This window comes from Sceloporus undulatus, chromosome 4 (assembly GCF_019175285.1).
Source record: "Sceloporus undulatus isolate JIND9_A2432 ecotype Alabama chromosome 4, SceUnd_v1.1, whole genome shotgun sequence".
NCBI lineage: Eukaryota > Metazoa > Chordata > Lepidosauria > Squamata > Phrynosomatidae > Sceloporus > Sceloporus undulatus.
Window position 1 is genome coordinate 35,509,292 of NC_056525.1, and position 18,981 is coordinate 35,528,272.

The 18,981-nt window shown below is 39.4% G+C and overlaps 1 protein-coding gene across 1 annotated transcript in view; it reads left to right on the plus strand.

Annotated features, from left to right (window-relative positions):
• The window catches only part of PTPRT (protein tyrosine phosphatase receptor type T), a 771,767-nt gene that overhangs the window by 196,527 nt on the left and 556,259 nt on the right, over positions 1-18,981 (plus strand). The window contains exon 2 of the mRNA XM_042464568.1: positions 2,774-2,899. Coding sequence (XP_042320502.1) covers positions 2,774-2,899 — 126 coding nt within the window. The remainder of the gene's footprint in view (positions 1-2,773; positions 2,900-18,981) is intronic.

Consider the following 18,981-nt stretch of genomic DNA (forward strand, 5'->3'; position numbering starts at 1 on the left):
AAATGCTAGTACTGCAGCCATTTATTCACAAACCACAAGTTTGAGTTCATTTCCAGCCAGGGGCTATTGCTATTGCTTTTGATTTTTTTTTTTTTTGCTAGTTTTTATGCATTTCTGGCCCTGGAGTTTAAAAGTGGTTCCCAATCTTTCTGAAGTTTCCAGCCCCAAATTTGAAAAGTTGTTCATCTAAGAAGTCTTCTGTTTATAATGCCAAATGTAGGTACCAGCATATTTTGCATAGCAGCTATCAGGCTGAGGTAGAATCATAGTGTATCAATCTCATTTGGTTGTTATAAATATACAAGTCCATTCTCAGTTGTTGTCCAATGGTACAGCACCTGTTTTACTTATAAACTTTCTCAGCTTCATTCCTCAGCATCTCTGGGTAAAGGTGATAAAAAGCCTTTCTGAAATTCTAGAGCTCGGGTATTTACCTATGGCAATACTGGTACAGATGGGCCTGGGTCAGATGGAGTTAGTGCAATATAAGGCAGTTTCCAACGTCTCAATGATCCTGAAGTGGACATTATAAAACTAACTGTCTATTCCGGATGAAACGTGATTTTATTAGACTCACCACTCTTGACAGATTAGTGTTTTTGCACTTCCCAGTGCTTATGAAGGAATATGCATTTGCACATTAGCAGAGTTTACAGGGTATTTCTGAAATGTAAAATATGTATGACACAATACACTTATTTTGAAAGGTAAGCACCTAAATGGCATATAAGTGAAAAAGATGCAGACACACTTAGGTCAGTAGGGAATTAGGTAAAATGCTCAAATAAATTTGGAAATTATGAAAAAATGTATTATAAAAGGTGCTCAAATTTCAGTGCAGAAAGAATATAGTCTTCACCAAATGAGAAAAAAGGCTAGGTTTGAATAAATATAACAGGTTCATATTGAGAGATTTTCAGATCTCATACCCATAGCCCACAGGCCTTTTTTTTCATCACTGAAGCAACAATACCTCAGTACCATGGGAGTTTGGTTCAAGGACTCTGCAATAATAGCCAAAAATGATCAAGCCCCTATTATTAATATAGTGTCGGGCACACATTCTTTGGGCTCTACCACCTCTAAGGAGTAGAACAGCCAGCTGCTTGCGCCTCATAACTCTCTATAGTCTCTAGCTTTGCAAATATAGTACAGTGCATACTACACTACTTGTGTTGTGTAAAGTTAAGTTTGCTAGTTTTGTAAAGTATGGCAAATTGTGTGGTGTACAGTATTGTAGTTTGAACTTGTACTTGGTGAAATCCATGGATCCTGAGCCTGTGGTTATGGCAAGCCCACTATATGTTGCTCAGGGCAACTTCGAGCAATGGTTATTCTATTCAGGTGTGTTTAGGGGTGTGAGAAGGTGTGGGGACAGCCACACTACCTACCTCCTCCTCAGTTTTTTTTTTTTTCCCTTTCAAACTGAGGAAATTCCCAGCTGCAAGCCTGACCAGTAGTCAAGAAAAGGCAGACAGTTGTGCAGAAGAGTAATTAACAAGCAGAAGAAAGATAGTAAAGGCTCAAGAGGCAAGAGGGTGGGCATACCCAACTATAAAAAATAGCACTGTAGTCATGGAAGTAGAAGCAGCTGGCTTGTGGAAGGAGTGCTGGGCTTAGCCTTGGGGGAAAGGACTATTCTTGAAAAAGGTACAAGCAAGGGTAGGAGAAAAAAAATCACCATCTCTATGACCATGAAGTACAGAGACACCATCTCTTGTCTAAACAAAGAGAGAGGGAGACAAGACTCAGGAGAAATACAGCACCAACTTACCCTGTAGCCAACAACAGGGCCCTAAACAACCCAAAATATTTTGGTCTATCTGAGTGCTTTGGGAGTCCACTTCTGAGACCCTGTGGTGACTTTAACCCGAGACAGTAGTGCTGAAAGAGCTTACTTTGACTGTTAAACTCTTGGAGCAAATAAAAGTAGTTTACTCGATCCTTTGGCTTGACATTTCCTTGAAAGTCAAAGGCATGTGGTGTGCCATTCCCCATGGAAACAGTAGATGCTGTCACAAGGGGTTGTATGGGCATAGTTATATGGGTCCATGGAATGGTCTTTACTTTGATCTCACAGCTCTCATGTTGATATAACATGAAACATTTTAAATTATTTAATTAGACAAAAATATTTAGTGTTTTCATTTAAAGAAATGGTTGCAAGTTCATTTACATGTGTGGAAATGCAATAATGTAGCAGTTTAGCCTCTTAAAGCATTACTGTGTAGAAATAAAAAAAACCCTAGCATTTGCCACAGAGAGAGACTTGAGGCTTGTATTAATTGCAGTTTTCTCTTTTATTCCAAATAGAAACCAAAATGGCAGGATGTGTCAAACTTTAACATTCTGCTTATCCAGAGATGAAGTTGTCTACTTCCCTTCTACATGAGCGTTTATGAACATAAGGTTTTACTGCATAATGCCTAGGGGGGAAATAATTTACATATGAGTGGAAATCTTCAGATTAATGTTTGGCGTATGACACTACTGTCTCAATTGTGAAGATTTAAAGCAGCAACTAAAAAAAGTGACCTAAGAAACAATTGCTTTATAGATTAAGAAAGGAAAACCATATGTTCCAAGTATACATTTAAGATCCAGAAATATTTGTTACATATCCCCAAGGCAACTGCAAAAACTTAATGTGCTAGAAAGTCATCTTATTTTTTGCCTTGCAGGGATTTTATAAAAGACACTGATTTAAATGGAGTAACATCATGAGACAGAAGTAATTAAGACAAAAGTATTTATTCATCTCTTTTCTCCTTAGGCGGTTGTTCCTTTGATGAACACTACAGTAACTGTGGTTATAGCGTGGCACTGGGGACCAATGGATTTACTTGGGAACAGATTAATACCTGGGAGAAACCGACAATGGATCCAGCTGTTCCAACTGGTGAGTAAAAAGCATGCCTGCCAGAAAATTCATTAAACAAAACTATTCATCTCATACTGAGAATATCCAGTGTTGTGCTTGTATTGGCTTATAGGGACATTAATGAAATGGCTTAGTTTGACTGAGGAAATGTGTAGACATTACAACTGGAACAATTTTCATTATATGCAATCCTGAATATGTTCAGTCTTGTTAGTGGCATTTGGATATTAGCATTGTTTCTTAGAGTATATTAGATATTGAACCCCAATTTCCTTCCTTTGAAATAGCAAAGTTATTTTTATAAGGCAGAAATTCAGATGCCTTCACCCATTTATAATGATAATTATATGCCATCAGGTCCTTCACAATTTAAGAATTGTGAAAATTCATCCTCTAGCTTCTTCTCTGGCTATCAGTACATTTCTGGACACAACTCAGAGTGCTGGTTATAAAATCATAAATAGTTTAAGAGTACCCAATTGACCTTTTACTTTCTACTGGAAGGTCCCATTTCTGGTTCCCCTTGTGGTCTGTGGCACAGTTGTTAGGAACATGGAAAGGGCATTTTCAATGCCTGTACTTAATGTTTTAGAATTCTTTTCCTTTAGAGATACTTCCAGTCCCTTTGTTGATGGTTTTCCTTTTTTAAAGAAAAAAAAAATAACATTTTATTTATAAAATAAGGCACTGTTTTGAAAAAGTGACTCAAGTGTTTCTTTTTCCCCACTTAATTGTTTGAATTAGCTAGTGTAATTTTTCTTTTTAAGAAATCTAACCCACAAAAAGTTGGCCATCTAGTTTTTGTCTATTCTTCATGTGAATTGCTGGGTTTCTTTTGATGTTTATTGATGTGTACTGTAGTAGAACAGTGAGGTATACATTAGTTCTGTAAATACATAAATATTATTGTTCAACCAGTTCAGTCATTACAAAATTCTGTTCAGATATTGGTCTTGGATGAAACGGATTATCTGGACCCATTTCAAACTGGCTTCTGGGCGGGTTACGGGGTTGAGACGGCCATGGTCGCCTTGGTCGATGATCTCCGTCTGGGCATTGACAGGGGAAGCGTGTCCCTGCTAGTGCTCTTGGACATCTCAGCGGCTTTCGATACCATAGAACATGGTATCCTTCTGGGGCGCCTGGCAGAGGTGGGAATCGGGGACACTGCGCTCCAGTGGTTCCGGTCCTACCTCTCTGGGAGGTCCCAGATGGTGCAGCTGGGAGACGTGTGCTCCGATGAGTGGGCCCTTAAAACTGGGGTCCCTCAAGGAGCCATTCTGTCTCCCATGCTATTTAACATTTACATGAAACCGCTGGGAGAGATCATCCGGAGACATGGGGCGCGGGGTTATCAGTACGCTGATGACACCCAAATAATTTTCTCTATGTCTCCAACTGATGCAGTGACTGAGGATGGCATCTCTCCTCTCGTGGCGTGCCTGGAGTCAGTAATGGGCTGGATGAGGGAAAACCGACTCAAGCTGAATCCAGAGAAAACGGAGGTACTTGTGATAGGTTCCCCTGGTCCAGGAATGGCGGTAGATCCACCTGTCCTGAACGGGGTCACGCTTCCTGTGAAGGACTCTGTGCGCAGTCTGGGGGTGCTTCTTGACTCGTCACTTCACCTGACTGCTCAGGTGAATGCGACGGTCAAGAACACCTGTTATCAGCTTCGGCTTATCCACCAGCTGCGCCCATACCTGGCCCAGAGGGACCTTGAAACCGTGGTACACGCTCTGGTAACCTCAAGATTGGATTTCTGCAATGCACTCTACATGGGGCAACCCTTATACCAAACCCGGAAGCTACAAATGGTACAGAATATGGCAGCCAGGCTGGTCACTGGTACTTCCAGGACCAGCCATATTACACCGGTGTTAAAAGATCTGCATTGGCTGCCTATCCGCTTCCGGGCACAATATAAGGTGTTGGTGATGACCTATAAAGCCCTAAATGGCTTGGGCCCAGGATACCTGAAGGACCGCCTCTCCCCGTACATTCCGCCCCGCACCCTCAGAACATCTGGGCAGCAACTACTTAGGGTGCCTGGGGCCAGGCTTACCTCCACTACGAGGAAGTCATTTTCCATCGCTGCCCCGGCCCTTTGGAATATGCTGCCCACAGAGCTCCGCTCGGCCACCTCCCTGGCCCAATTTAGAAGGGATTTAAAAACCCTTCTATTTCAGGCTGCATTCCCCGATTAAAGTCCAGCAGACCTCCCTTCCTCTTTTATTGGCAAGAGGATTGGCTAACGGGGCTTTTATTCTGTTTGTGTATTTGCTTTTACTTCGTTATGTATATTTATATGTGTATTGTTTTATTGTGTTGTTAACCGCCCTGGTCTTTGGAAGGGCGGTATAAAAATAAAAAAAATATTATTTTATTATTATATTATAAAAACAAAACTATGATACAGGTATTTTTTGTAGCAGTAACATCTTGTGCATCTGACAGAGTAAAACTAAATTGAAGGTCAATACAGTTATTTACATTAGTTCATTGAAAATACACAGTCAGTATCTGAGTTGCCACAGCAACTTTCATGACAAGATAAATAACAAATCTATCTTGATTGGACAACAAATAGTCCAGTAAATTTTATGGGTATTAACAAAATCAGATGAAAGCTTTTTAATCTATGTTTTTCTTAATATATCCTGCTGGCTGGAGGATTCTGAGAATTGTCCAAATGAAGGCTGTTTTCCCAGACTCTTGCTCAGTGAACAGAGTATAAATGTAGAATGAAAGAACTGTGAATTCAAGGACTGATCTTGAGAACCAGAAAAGCTGAATGGAGCTCATAATTCTTCCACATAAAAAAATAAATAAATCATTCCTGGTTAAGTATTTTTTGGGTTTTTCAGGCTATGTGGCCATGTTCTAGAAGAGTTTATTCCTGACGTTTTGCCGGCATCTGTGGCTGGCATCTTCAGAGGTGAAGATGGCATCCACAGATGCCGGAGAAACGTCAGGAATAAACTCTTCTAGAACATGGCCACATAGCCCGAAAACCCCCCAAAATACTATGGATGCCAGCCATGAAAGCCTTCGACTTCACATTCCTGGTTACTTCATCCTTACTTAATTTCATCCTTGTAATTTACAGTGGTGTCAGAGTTGCTTTCTAGAGATCTACTGAGAGATTGAGATCTAACTTCTGTCCACCCTGCTGCTGGAGAATATAATGACTAAGTGAAATATATGACTAAAATTTCCAGTCATAGGTCTAATGACATTTCACAACACTCTTTCAGTGGTCTTTTCAAACTGCATATTATAGTATTATATAGCATGACAGCATTCTGTGGAATCTTGGCATTTACAGTTTAGGAAGAAGGGTTTAGAATTCTCAGCTAGATAGCTCTTATGTTTCACTAGTCTCTCTCTCTCTCTCTGCGTGTGTGTGTGTGTGTTGTGTGCCTTCGTTGTTCTCGAGTTATGGCGAGTTCACCATACTACCTATCCCTGTATTTCATAGGATGTCACCATGGCTGTTAAAGTGAAATCATATTATGAAAGGGTCCCAGGTGTCTTGGGAATGCTTTTTGGAATGTATATTGTATGTGTGAGCACTCTGTTGAATGAGTCATACTGTCACCTATTATCTGGGCTGACAACAGTCCACATCCATTTTTTTACCCCTATATTAAAATGAACAATTTTTGAGACAACTTTTACAATGGTCATGGGTTAAGATTTTAACTACTTTGGGATACATATATGGCTGATTATCTTTGTCCCAAGGATTTGCCAGTGCAGTACTGACTTTTGGAAGCTGGCAAAACTGAGATACTAATGTGTGAGAGATTTAAATGCACAGTCTCCCTTAAAACTCTTTTTGTTTGTAAGCAGAAATAACCCTCCCTGATTTTCAGAAGCTAGAATAAAGTGCCTTTAAACTGATTCCATTGGGACCAGGGACAACAATGCCAACATAGATATTGACATTTTAACATTATACATCACAGTGTCATTCATGGTTACTGCTGACATCCACTTCTAGAGCAATTTTATGCTGCTGGTTGTGGAAAGTCTGTTAGATCAGTTTGTGAGACATACTAGAAGACAAATTTACAATAGCTATTTTCTATCTGTCATCTCATGAATGATATCTCATAGCTAGATGTTTATGTTATAGCTACAAAATTGCATTCTTGTCTTATGATAGAGTGTACAGTTCCATGTACATTAATGATTGTGTGTGCCTGTGTATATAAAACCTTACACCAAAGTTGAGTTTGCATCATTTGCAGAGCTCTGAAGCTCTTATCAGGAGAACAGAAATAACAGCAAAGTCATAGGACAGCTTTTTCTTCCTTCTGGGCTAAATAAAGCAAAAGTAAACTGAAGAGTCATAACCAATAATGTTTTAAAAAAAACCTTTGGAGCTAATGATAGTATTAGCAGAAATCCTATATAATTCAAGCTCTCTTTGGCTTCTCATTTAGATGTACTAATGTACAGTACTTACCATCCAACTGCTTTGTTCCCTGCACTGTCATTTTCAGTGTTAGTTCAACTTGGAGCTAGGTTATGAAATGTAACCTGGAAAATGAAGTGAGTACTGATAATAATAAATAATAAAAGTTTTATTTATATTGCCCTGCCTCTCCCTTTGGATCGAGGTGGGTTTACAACTTGATAAAACCATAATTACAATCATAAAATGCAATACCGTAAAATACAATACTTAAAATACAATCACAATCCAGGAACAGTAAAAATTCAAAACATGCTACAGTGGTCAATTACAGGGAATCAATCTGACAGATAACATGGTGTCTTAATCAGGATCAGGAGGGTATGCCCGCCGGAAGAGCTTGATGCCCGATTAGTGGGATGCTCTCTCTCCTGGTGCCAACATTGCAGTCTTTTCAAAACATTACTAATTTTTTCAGCATTTTTTTCAGGTTTTAAAAGAATTATTTTAATGCTTTTAATCCCCCCTTTTAGTTTGTAGAATCAGACAGGTGATTTTATTATGGTTGTGTTCCTTTAATATACTAGTGGATAGGGATGGCTGAGATTTTAATTTCTATTTTTTTCTTTTTTTAAATTGCAAATTATTTTATATTCAAACTAAGAAGAAATTTAAACTTTTTTTAAAAAAGTTAAGGAATGTGGGGGAAATACACAAGGCAGTGATTTGACTCAACTTGAGACTTACCATATATACTTGACTATAAATTGAGAAATTTATGCCCCAGAATTGGACCTAAAATTTTGGGTCAGTACATCAGTAGTGCTTAGAAAGGTCCTAAAGCAAACAAGCCTGATGCCCCAATTTCCATTGAACACCAATTCCTCCCCCCTCCAGTCTGTTTTGCAAGGCTTTGCTTCCTATCAGGAAAAAAAAAAACCCTCCCCATTTAAATCCACTTGCTTTTCACTCTGCTCTGTTTTGAAAGACTTTGCTTCCTAAGGGGAAAAAACTTCTCCATTTAAATCCAATTGCTTTTTCTCTAGTCCGTCCCAAGACCTGGCTTCCTATGGAAAAACTTCTCCATTTAAATCCACTTGCTTCTCTCTCTGGTCTGTTTTGCAAGACCTGGGTTCCTATCTAAAAAACAAACAACCCATTTAAAACCATCTCTCCAGTCCCTTTTGCAAGCCTTTCCTTTCTATAGGAAAAACTGCCCATTTAAATCCACCTGCTTCTCTCTCTGGTACATTTTGCAAACCCTGGCTTCCTAGGGGAAAACCTCTCCATTTAAATCCACTTGCTTCTTTCTCTAGTCTGTTTTGCAAAACCTGGCTTCCTATTAAAAAAAAACCCTCCCCATTTAAATTCACTTACTTCTCTCTCTGGTCATTTTGCAAGACCTGGCTTCCTATACACACACACACACACACACACATTTAAATCCACTTGCTTTTCACTCTGCTCTGTTTTGAAAGACTTTGCTTCCTAAGGGGAAAAAAACCTCTCCATTTAAAACCATCTCTCCAGTCCCCTTTGCAAGACTTTGCTTCCTATGGAAACAAAGCCACTTAAATCCACTTGCTTCTGTCTCCAGTCCATTTTGCCATATCTTCCTTCCTATGGAAACAACTCTCCATTTGAATCCACTTGCTTCTTTTCTCAATCCAATGTTAAAACCTCTCTCCAGCACCTGGGAATTGGTTGGGAAAGGTCCAGAGAAGGAGGGACGGAAGTGGTATTTCCCCCTTTCCATCCTTCCTTATAGCCCCCAAAGTTTTACCCTTGACTTATCCATGGGTCATATCACAATACAGGATTTTGACCCTGAAACCTTCCCTTGACTTATACACGAGGTCAACTTGTACACAAGTATATATGGCATGTATTCTTAGTAGCCAACATGTTGGTCTAACTTCATCCAGAAACAGCACACTGGCCTCATACAGACAGGCCAAAATAAAGCTGCTTCTGGTCACTTTGGAGGTATGCTGTTTAAATGATGCATGTGTCCTCAGAGTCTGGAAGCTGTGCCAAAGCTGCACTCTAGTCGTTAGGACTGGATCATGGCTTTGGCACGGCTTCCAGACTCTTAGGATGCATGCATCATTTAAACAGCATGCCTCCAAAGTGACCCAAAGCAGCTTTATTTTGGCCTGTCTATATGAGGCCATTGTTAAGCAATCAGATTGAGGTGAGGTCAGCTGAGCAGCCTGTCCCTGCTGCACATTCGAAAAGTTTTAGAAGGATTCTTTTGCCCCACCACAGCCTACCTCATTTTTTTTCCTCCCAGACTTAATACTTGATTTAAGACTTGACTTGAAAGTATCTTGCAAAGCCTTCAGACTTGAAGATAGAGACTTTGAGACTTGACTTGAGATTTGGAGTAAAAGACTTGGAATACATAATTGGTAGTTGCCACATAGATTTTTTTCCGGAGAGGCTTCTTACCGTTAGCAATCGCAATAGTGGCTTTATTTATATACCACTTCATACTGCACTAAGGAGTCTCTAAGCAGTTTACAACTGTAAGCTAATTTGCCCCCCCCCCCAAAAAAAAGTTGGGTACTCATTTTAGCAACCTTGGAAGGATGCTAGGCTGAATTTACCTTGAGCCCATGGCTAGGATTGAACTCACAACCTTGTAGTTTGTGAGTGAATGGCTGCACCACCAGGGTTCCTTAAGGAGAGGCCTCTTATCTGTCAAGCAGGTGCCATGTGGTTTTGTCCGTGAAGAGAGTAGCTGTTGAAGATTATGACTGGCACAAATAGATTTCAATTTGTTTGTTTTTTTTAAAAAAAAAAACTTTAAAATTTTCCCTATATTTGGAAGAGAGATGATTACATAACTGAGATCTATGAGAAAATAAAAGTGTCAGATTTTTCCCAGGTCTTAGCCTGCTGTTGATAGGAGATGAGGGCCAACTGAGCCTCTTGTAGGAGGGAATTCTACAGCTGTGGTTAGCCACTGAGAAGGCCGTCTCCCAGATCTTCATCAAATATGAGTTAACAAAATAATGTCAAGAAAAATAAATGATGCAACCAGAACATGGTAAAGTTACTTTGGGGGCTACAACCCCTAGAGTCCCCAATACAGCACAACCAGTGGCCATGCCAGCTAAAGGGAATATGTGACTCAACAAAACAATTCATCCAAGCTCTGGCCACAATATCTTTAGGAAAGTGTAGAAAGTTGCTTTGAATGGTGTTCAGCATTATAGAATAACTATTATTCTACCTTAGAAGACTCATGAAGTGCTTTCTCCTTCAGTTTGGCATGTGCTCTTAATCCTTATTCCTTATTCCTGTTGTAGCTCTCATTAACCGATTAACCTTTTGTGCATGGGTGTAGAAAATATGAGTGTCAAGAATGTTACTCTCATTTCCTCTAATTGTTAATTTAAAAATGAAACGGTCTGCATGCCACCCAATATTACATGTTCCTGGTCTAAAAAAAAAAATATCAAGTGCCTCTTAAACATTCTTCTGACCTTGTGGGAGTCGCTTATGTTTGAATAACTTCTATAAAATTTAGATGACAATCCACTTGGGTGGAGGACAATTGCTTAGGTCTCTCCCTTGGAATCAATTTTTACTGATAAGAGGCTCCCACATAGTAAAGATGTACCTAAACAATGTCTTAAGTCTCTATCATAAATGTGATGCTGAGAAATAGTTGATCTTTTTTACCTCCAGCAGAAGAATTCATTGCCTTGATTGTGAGTACCAGTACAATAGCTATTGATAATCTTGTTTAAAGGTTACCACTGAAAACAGAATTGAAAGATATAGCCTTATCAGTCTGTAGAATCAGTATATAGAGAGATCTTGTAGCACCTTTGAGACTAAGTGAAAGAAAACAGAGTCCATTTTCACTCTTCAGTTTCTTTTAATTTTTTGTGCATTGGAAACAAATATATGGAGGAAAGTTATAGGCTGAATTTACACTGGCTACCTGGAGAGGTGCAGTATTTTGCTCCTGGAACACATACTAAGGAAGATCACATAATAATAATAATAATAATAATAATAATAATAATAATAATAATAATAATTTGTAGTCTGCTTTTTCACAAAGGAATCAAAGTGGATTCCAACAATATAAATAAAGCATCAAACAATTAAAAATTACAATTTAAAAACCCCAAAACCCCAACCCCTCCCCCCAGTGATAAAAAGAGTGATCAACCTATAAAAAAGGATTAAACATCAAAAAATGTTTAAAACTATCCAGTAGGAATACATTAAAATTTTGGGCAGATTAGCTCTAGAAATTAATCATCCTCTAGAGGAGGGGGAACAAGGGTGATGGTATCAATCAGGTTGGTGTCGGTATCAATGGGGGGGGGGGCAAGTCTGATGGATCTAATGGATCTAACCTAGTCTGGGAAGGCCTGCCAGAAGAGATCCATCTTAATAATAATAATAATAATAAAATTTTTATTTTTATACCGCCCTTCCCATGATCAGGGCGGTGTACAACATAAAACCAGTACAGTACAATAAAGGCTTCTGAGGTGGAAATATGGTGGATCTCATCTGGCAGGTCATTCCAGAGCCTGGGAGTGGCTGATTAGAAGGTCCTCTGGGCCACCGCTGAAAGTCTGGTCTTCTTAGGTTGCAGATTCTTCCCAGAGGACTCAAGTGTGCTGGGTGGATTTATGGAAGGAGGCGTTCCCACAAGTAGTCAGGACCAAAGCCATGTAGGGCTTTAAAGGGTAAAACACGTTGTACCTTGCCCGGAAGCTGATTGGCAGCCAGTGGAGAGATTTTAGAACCAGTGTAATATGGGCAGTTCTGGATGTGAACGTGACCAGCCTGGCTGCCATGTTTTTTACCAACTGAAGTTTCCGAATTTGGCACAAGGGTAACCTCATGTAGACTGTGTTGCAAAAGTCAAGTCGAGAGGTTACCAGTGCATGTACTACTGTTACAAGGTCTCCCGGCTCCAGGAAGGAACGCAGTTGGTGTATCAGCTGAAGCTGATAGCAAGTGCTCCTGACCATCGCATCCACTTGAGCCGTCAGTTTGAAGCGACGAGTCCAGGAGCACCCTGAAACTGCAAACAGAGTCCTTCAGGGGAAGTGTGACCCCATCCAGAACTGACTGACATAACTCCATTCCCGAATTAGGGGTCCTGGGAGGTAGAACCGGAACCAATGGAGTACAGTACCCCCGAATCCCAGCTCTCCCAGGCGTTCCAGAAGGATACCATGGTCAATGGTATCGAAGGCCACTGAGAAGTCCAAAAGCACCAGCAGGGTCAAACTTCCCCTGTCAATGCCCAGACAGAGATCATCAAATAAGGCGACCATGGTGGTCTCAACTCCATATCTCGTCCTAAATCCCATTTGAAATGGATCTAGAAAATAAAGTGCAAAGGCAGGCTTAATGTTGAAGATAAAGTAAACAAAAATGACCACTGAGGACCTTCACAAGGTCAACCTAGACGATGAAGAGACAGAAATTGTAAAAGAATTCCCATACCTGGGATCAAACATTGATAGAAATGGGGAATGCAGTCAGGAAATCAGAAGAAGGTTAAGAATGGGGAGGATAGCTATGAAAGAACTAGAAAAAAAAAATCTTAAAATGCAAAGATATACAAATGAGCAGAAAAGTAGACTCATACAAGCCATTGTATTTCCCTATTACAATGTATGGATGTGAGAGCTGGACAGTTAAGAAAAATGATAGGAAGAAAATCAATTCATCTGAGATGTGGAGAAGAGTGCTGAGGATCCCACGGACAGCCAAAAGGACAAACAATTAGGTCCTAGAGCAGATCAAGCCGGAGACCTCTCTGGAAGCCAAGATGACAAAACTGAGGCTGTCATACTTCAGACACATCATGAGAAGGAAGGACTCATTGGAAAATATAATAATGCTGGGAAAGGTGGAGGGAAGCAGGAAGAGAGGAAGGTCACGTGCCAGATGGATGGACTCTATTAAGGAGGTCATGGGTTTTATGGGGTTGCAGGAATTAAGCAGAGCAGTGGAGGACAGGGTGTCTTGGAGATGTCTCATCCATAGAATCACCATGGGTTGAAATCAACTTGAAGGCAGTTAACAAAAAAACAAAACAAAACAAAAAATTGGACACTACCTTGATCACTATGCCTTATGTATTGTAAAGTGCAGGGTTTTTTTCATTATTTGTATTGTGAAAGACAGCTTCTGTAGGAACGTTGGGAACTCTTAGATGGGCCTTTCTAATACAATGCCTTTAAAATTCAGCATGTGCCTTACCTTTATCATGTCAAAGTTAGCCACGCCACCCAAATATTAAATCATGATCATCAATTTCCAAGAGACATTTATCTTTAAGCAATATCCATTCCTTCAACCATGGAAAACAGCAGGCTTTGTAGTGCAATTTAATATTAGGAACTCCCAAACCACTCCTTTCTTCAGTCATATATTATTCTTATTTTTATTCTGGGCTTTCTGCCATTGCACAAAGGTATTCCATTTCTTGGCAAAACATTTATTTTTATTATTGTAATTCTTCCTTAAAGGGATAAATTTAACCTCCCCCATTTTTCTAAATCTGTTTAAACTTATTTCTAGACTTTTTCATGCTTGGTTTAAAATAGTAAGCTATTATTTTTTGTGATTACAATTCAGAAATATTTAATCCGTATTTTTTTTTCCAATTTAAAACTTGAAAGACCTGTTAATTCATTTACCTCTTCTGATGACATATTTTTTACTCAACAATGTGGTTTTGCACAATTCACTTTAAACCGAGAGCATACCTCAAATGACTTAATTTTTCCAGAAGAGCCTTCATTGAATACAGTGGGTTTTGTGTCCTTGTCATAAGGTAATCTGCATAAACCCTCAATTTATACTCTTTGTTCTTTTTTTTTTTAAAAAAGAACCTTAATCCACAATTCTGTAATAAACAATAAATAAAATTTTTATTTCTATTCCGCTTTTTGCCAGGCAATCAAAGCAGCGTACAACAAGTTAAAACACATCCATATATATATATAATGCCCCCCTTAAAACAAGATTAAACAGTATAAGATTAAAAACTACATATTAAAAACCAACTAATCCAATTTGATATCTCTCAGTAGGGTTTCCAACACCAAAATAAACATTAAAGGTGAGAATGGACAACCTTGTCTTTTCCCATTTAGTTTTTAATGATGTTGCATTACAGTTTTCTAAAATCTGGTCTTTTTGAACTGAGTAGATTGTCTTTGGGATGAAACAGATAGCCCCTTTGCGGCAGCTTCCCAGCAGCTTGGGGGCATGTCATTTAGATTATGAACACCCCCAAGCTGGCAGGAAGCCACTGTGAAGCCACCTGCCTGACCACATGGCAGGCAGCTTTGTGGTGCTCCAGCATCATGGCTTTCATATGGTGCTTTTTGGGGGGCCCAGCAAAAAGCCAGATCAGGGCCACAGCATGTAGTTGTCGTGACACCCCAATCCAGTGATCAAAACTGTGCCTTCAGGGCTTTCTGTTTCAGCCCTTTATTGTCTGAATAATATTTTCACCAAAATCTATTCTCTCCAGTAATTGAAATAAATAATTCCAAGAAATTATTAAATGACATTTAATAGTTTAAAGAAATTCAAATCAAATCAAAACAGCCTTTTAATCAATATGACATTCCAAATATTCAATGATATTAAGAACAGTTCTTCCATTACTCCTTAATTGTCATATTGGACAACAATCCATTTTGATTTCAAGGATAATTACTGTATTTTCCAGCGTATAAGATGACTTTTTAACCCATGAAAATCTTCTTCAAAGTTGGGGGTCATCTTATAGGCCGGCCTTCCCAGGCCCACCGTTAGGGAGCTCCGCGGCCGGTGAGATCGCCGCTAGCCTACCTACTCCTTCCAGGCCCAAATTCTATATTTTAATAAGAAAAGTTGGGGTCGTCTTATACGCCCAGTCTCCTTATATGCTGGAAAATATGGTATTTTTAAAAAAATCTGCTTGTAGTAGATATTTTGTAGTCATAATTTAATAATTAAACAGGTCTGTAATTCTTTGTTAATATCTCATCTGTATCTTCTTTATGAATAACTATAATATCAGCATTTCTCCAAGAGTCTGACATCCACAGAGCTGCTTTTGTTTTGACTGAGTTCAGAAAAAGTGCTTTGCCTGCAGCTGGGAAATGTGTGCATGGCTGATTCTGACTGATTGAAGTAAATACACCTTGGCTTACCAAAAGCCTTGGCAAAGTAACAACTCCCACCCACCTACTTGATTGACAAAGTCTTACATGTTCCCTCTATTCCTAGAATGCCTTAATTGTTTTCTTTGTTTTCCTTGATTAGTAGAGTATAACATTGAGCAGTACCGTAACCTAGTGTAGATGGATTTTCCCAAACAATCAACATCAAATTTTCCTTTTTAAATCTTACCACATTCAAGCATTCAGAGTAACTACTATTCTTTATAGAAAAGGAAAACAATGCAAAATATTATTACATCTCAGTGATTAAAATAGTGCATTGGATAAATGTAGACAGGAAGATGCAATCCTGAACTTCCTATTGACTGATCAGAACTGACCCTTTGTTCTGATCTATTGGACTGTTCACTCATTAGCATCTTGAGATGGAGAAAACCAGCCATTCTGTTACTCCCTATGTACCTTCTGTTTCTGATTTACTTTGCAGCTGTGGCACAGGAATAGTGTCATTCTGATTTCCCCTGCTTGAACTGCACATATATCCAGAGACCCATTTTTCTTTGTACATCCAGAAAAAAAAGAGAAATGTTCATGTTGCAGAGAAACTCTTGTCCATTTCAGGTCAGGCTGCATAAGTTGACACAATCTTGCACACAAATACGTAAATGTTTCCAGGCCTCTCTTACTCTGAGCACAAACAGGCTTTTTGACACTGCATAAAGAATCAGCTGTTCCAGTGTCTCTTTACCTTTATACTCTTGTGACCCCCTTTACATGCAGACATTGTGCTCCCCTTGACAGAGTATATAAATCAAAATATTTTGTTTGTTTAGTGTGTGTATGTGTATTTTTGTTCACACATTCATGTATATTCATATTTTAACATTTTATAAGGAAATAACATTGTTTAAATTAGGATAGATTTATTGAAATAAATTCAATACTTAACACATGTGTACATTTTACATATACTGTCTCTTACATAGCCACACTCATATGCACGAAAGCTCACAAATATGTACATACCCAGGCTGAATCTGCACTGCAGAAATAATGCTGTTTGACATGCCTTTAGCTGCCATGTCTCTGCTTATGGAATTCTGGGATTTGTAGTTTGTTGTGGCACCAGAGCTGTCTGATAGAGAAGGCTAAGTAGCTCACAAAATTTAAGTACCCAGAATTCCATAGTATGAAGCATGGCAGTTAGAATGGTGTCAAGCTGTATTATTTCTGCCATGCTGATTCATCAGACTAATTCTTTCTTTCACTCACACACATACTCATTTACTCTCTCGCACACAGTTACATAAACATTCGTTCTCAGAGCAGTGACAGGATGGGTGAGGGAAACGGTGGTTTGCGATGGACCCCACTAGAGGCCATATCCAATGAGCTACCCTGCTTTCCTTTTTCTCCTCCCTCAGGCAGAGGATCCAAGCACCCTCCTTGCCTTTTTCTTTCCCCTAGGAAAGAAGTGGGGAAGTGGAGGAGGAGAAGAAGGAGGGATCAGGGCCTCTATGTCTCACTTGTGCAACTCTTGCGCCTTGCCTGGAAGTCCTGCCCCACCATTTGAGAGCCTCCAAGGCTAGTCAATATGGAATTAGCTGGATTTGTGTGATTCGTACTCCTACATATTTGCCTTTGTACTTCCCTCTCTTTTTCTATTCTTAGGTTAAGAACTCTTCAGTAATAACCTAGCCTCAGTTTAGTCTCTCCAACATCACCAAACTAGTTATCCTAGCTTTCTTTATGTCTCTTTCTTGATAATTCAGTCCAGGGAAGAGTGACCCTATGCCTTCCAATGATTTAACAAGTAAGTAGCTGAGATCTATTTTCCCTAAGTCAGTTATTCTCCATTCAGATAAAGAGAATAATGCAAAATAAATGAATAAATAAATAATTCTATATTTATACCACATTTCTGTTGGGATTGTTAGCATTGTGAATAAAAGCTTCTAGTAGAAGCTTGATGTCAACCACATCTATTTAGAATGAAAATAAACATTGTGAGCAAAGTAAGCCTGTTCACTTGGGAATAGTTCACTCCCTCAAGTCTTTAATGTCAGTCCCATTGATCATAATGCTGCATTCCTTTCAGGCCTGCTTTCTTCTACACCAATCCATATATTGGTCTAAATGCTGAGGTGGACAAAGCATCTAGACCCTTCTGGACAGTTTGGGCTAACATCTTTTTTTGGTTAAAAAGTATTCTGAGACCCTTAGTCTTTATAGGTATAAGGGAATGAAGAAGCCTAACAAAATATACTAGTTTTCTGTGGGTGTTGACATTTTTAAATGTCAGAGTATCTTTTAAAAATTAGATAGCATGAAAGAAAACATATAGCCAGCTATCTACCCTATTCTTCAACCTGAAAGACTTGTGGGCAACTGTATGGTGCCATGGAGCCTTGGAGGCCTCACTCTTGCCCAGTGGTATCCCTGGGGTTACTGTCGCCCAGCATGGGGCCAGTGAGGATGTCAGACTGCTGAAGCCTCTAGGTGGCCATTTGGGGTCTGGCATGGCTCCAGCCACACTGGAGCTCAAATGTAAGACACTGCCCCTCCCCAGCAGCCTCCACTGCTGGAGAGGGCAGTGCTATGGCCTCCAGAGGGATGTTTGGGTTCTGATGTGGCTTCTATGCAAGCAGGAAAGGGACACAACACACTTTCTTGCTCATCCAGCAGGCACATCGGTCTCAGCTCCAGTGTGAGCTGAACCCCCACAATCTCTAGTGATGCCACTGCCCTTACCAGACCCCACTCTTCATTTTATTAAACCTTTATTGGAGGTTATTTTAAAAGGGTTAAGGGCAATTTTTGCCACTTTGCGGGGCACTCCAAGCTGTTACTTGTGCAAGAAATGGCTGTTGCCTGTGCAGAAGACACTGTTTCCTGTGCAACAGTCCCACAGGGAAATCTTTCACTGTGAAGATTCTCAGCAGCCCAGGATTCTCATCATAAGGGTTTTCGAACACATGAGAAACAATTTTTCAACAATTTTTGAAATGTTTGTGAATATTCATTCCATCTTTACACCTATTTTTTCTCCAAGGAAGTGAAGACAGCATTCTTAATGTTTGCTGCTTCCTTTTGTCTTCACAAAAACCCTGTGAGATAGGTTAGCATAATCGGTTAGCCCAAGATTATCTAATGAGTTTCAGGGCTCAGTAGGGTTATGCAAGGCTGTGTCAGTTGTTAAATAGCTTAAATATTGCCATACAAGAGAAAACAGTTAGGAGGATCATGCTTAAAAATGTTCATGTAGTATTTGCTATGGAAATTCTGTTACAGATTGAGCCCAGAAAAAGAAGGGGAAATTCCTTTTTATCACCTGTGGCCTGAACAGAGATAATGTATTTTATCCTACTTACAGCTGTTAATCAGTTCACCACTACATGTATTTTATCAATTTGATAAAATTACATACTTTACATTTTAGTGTAATTATTACAGCATGTAATATTTTCCCTCTGAGTTCACTGCTTTCAATTCCACCTTTGCCCCAAAAC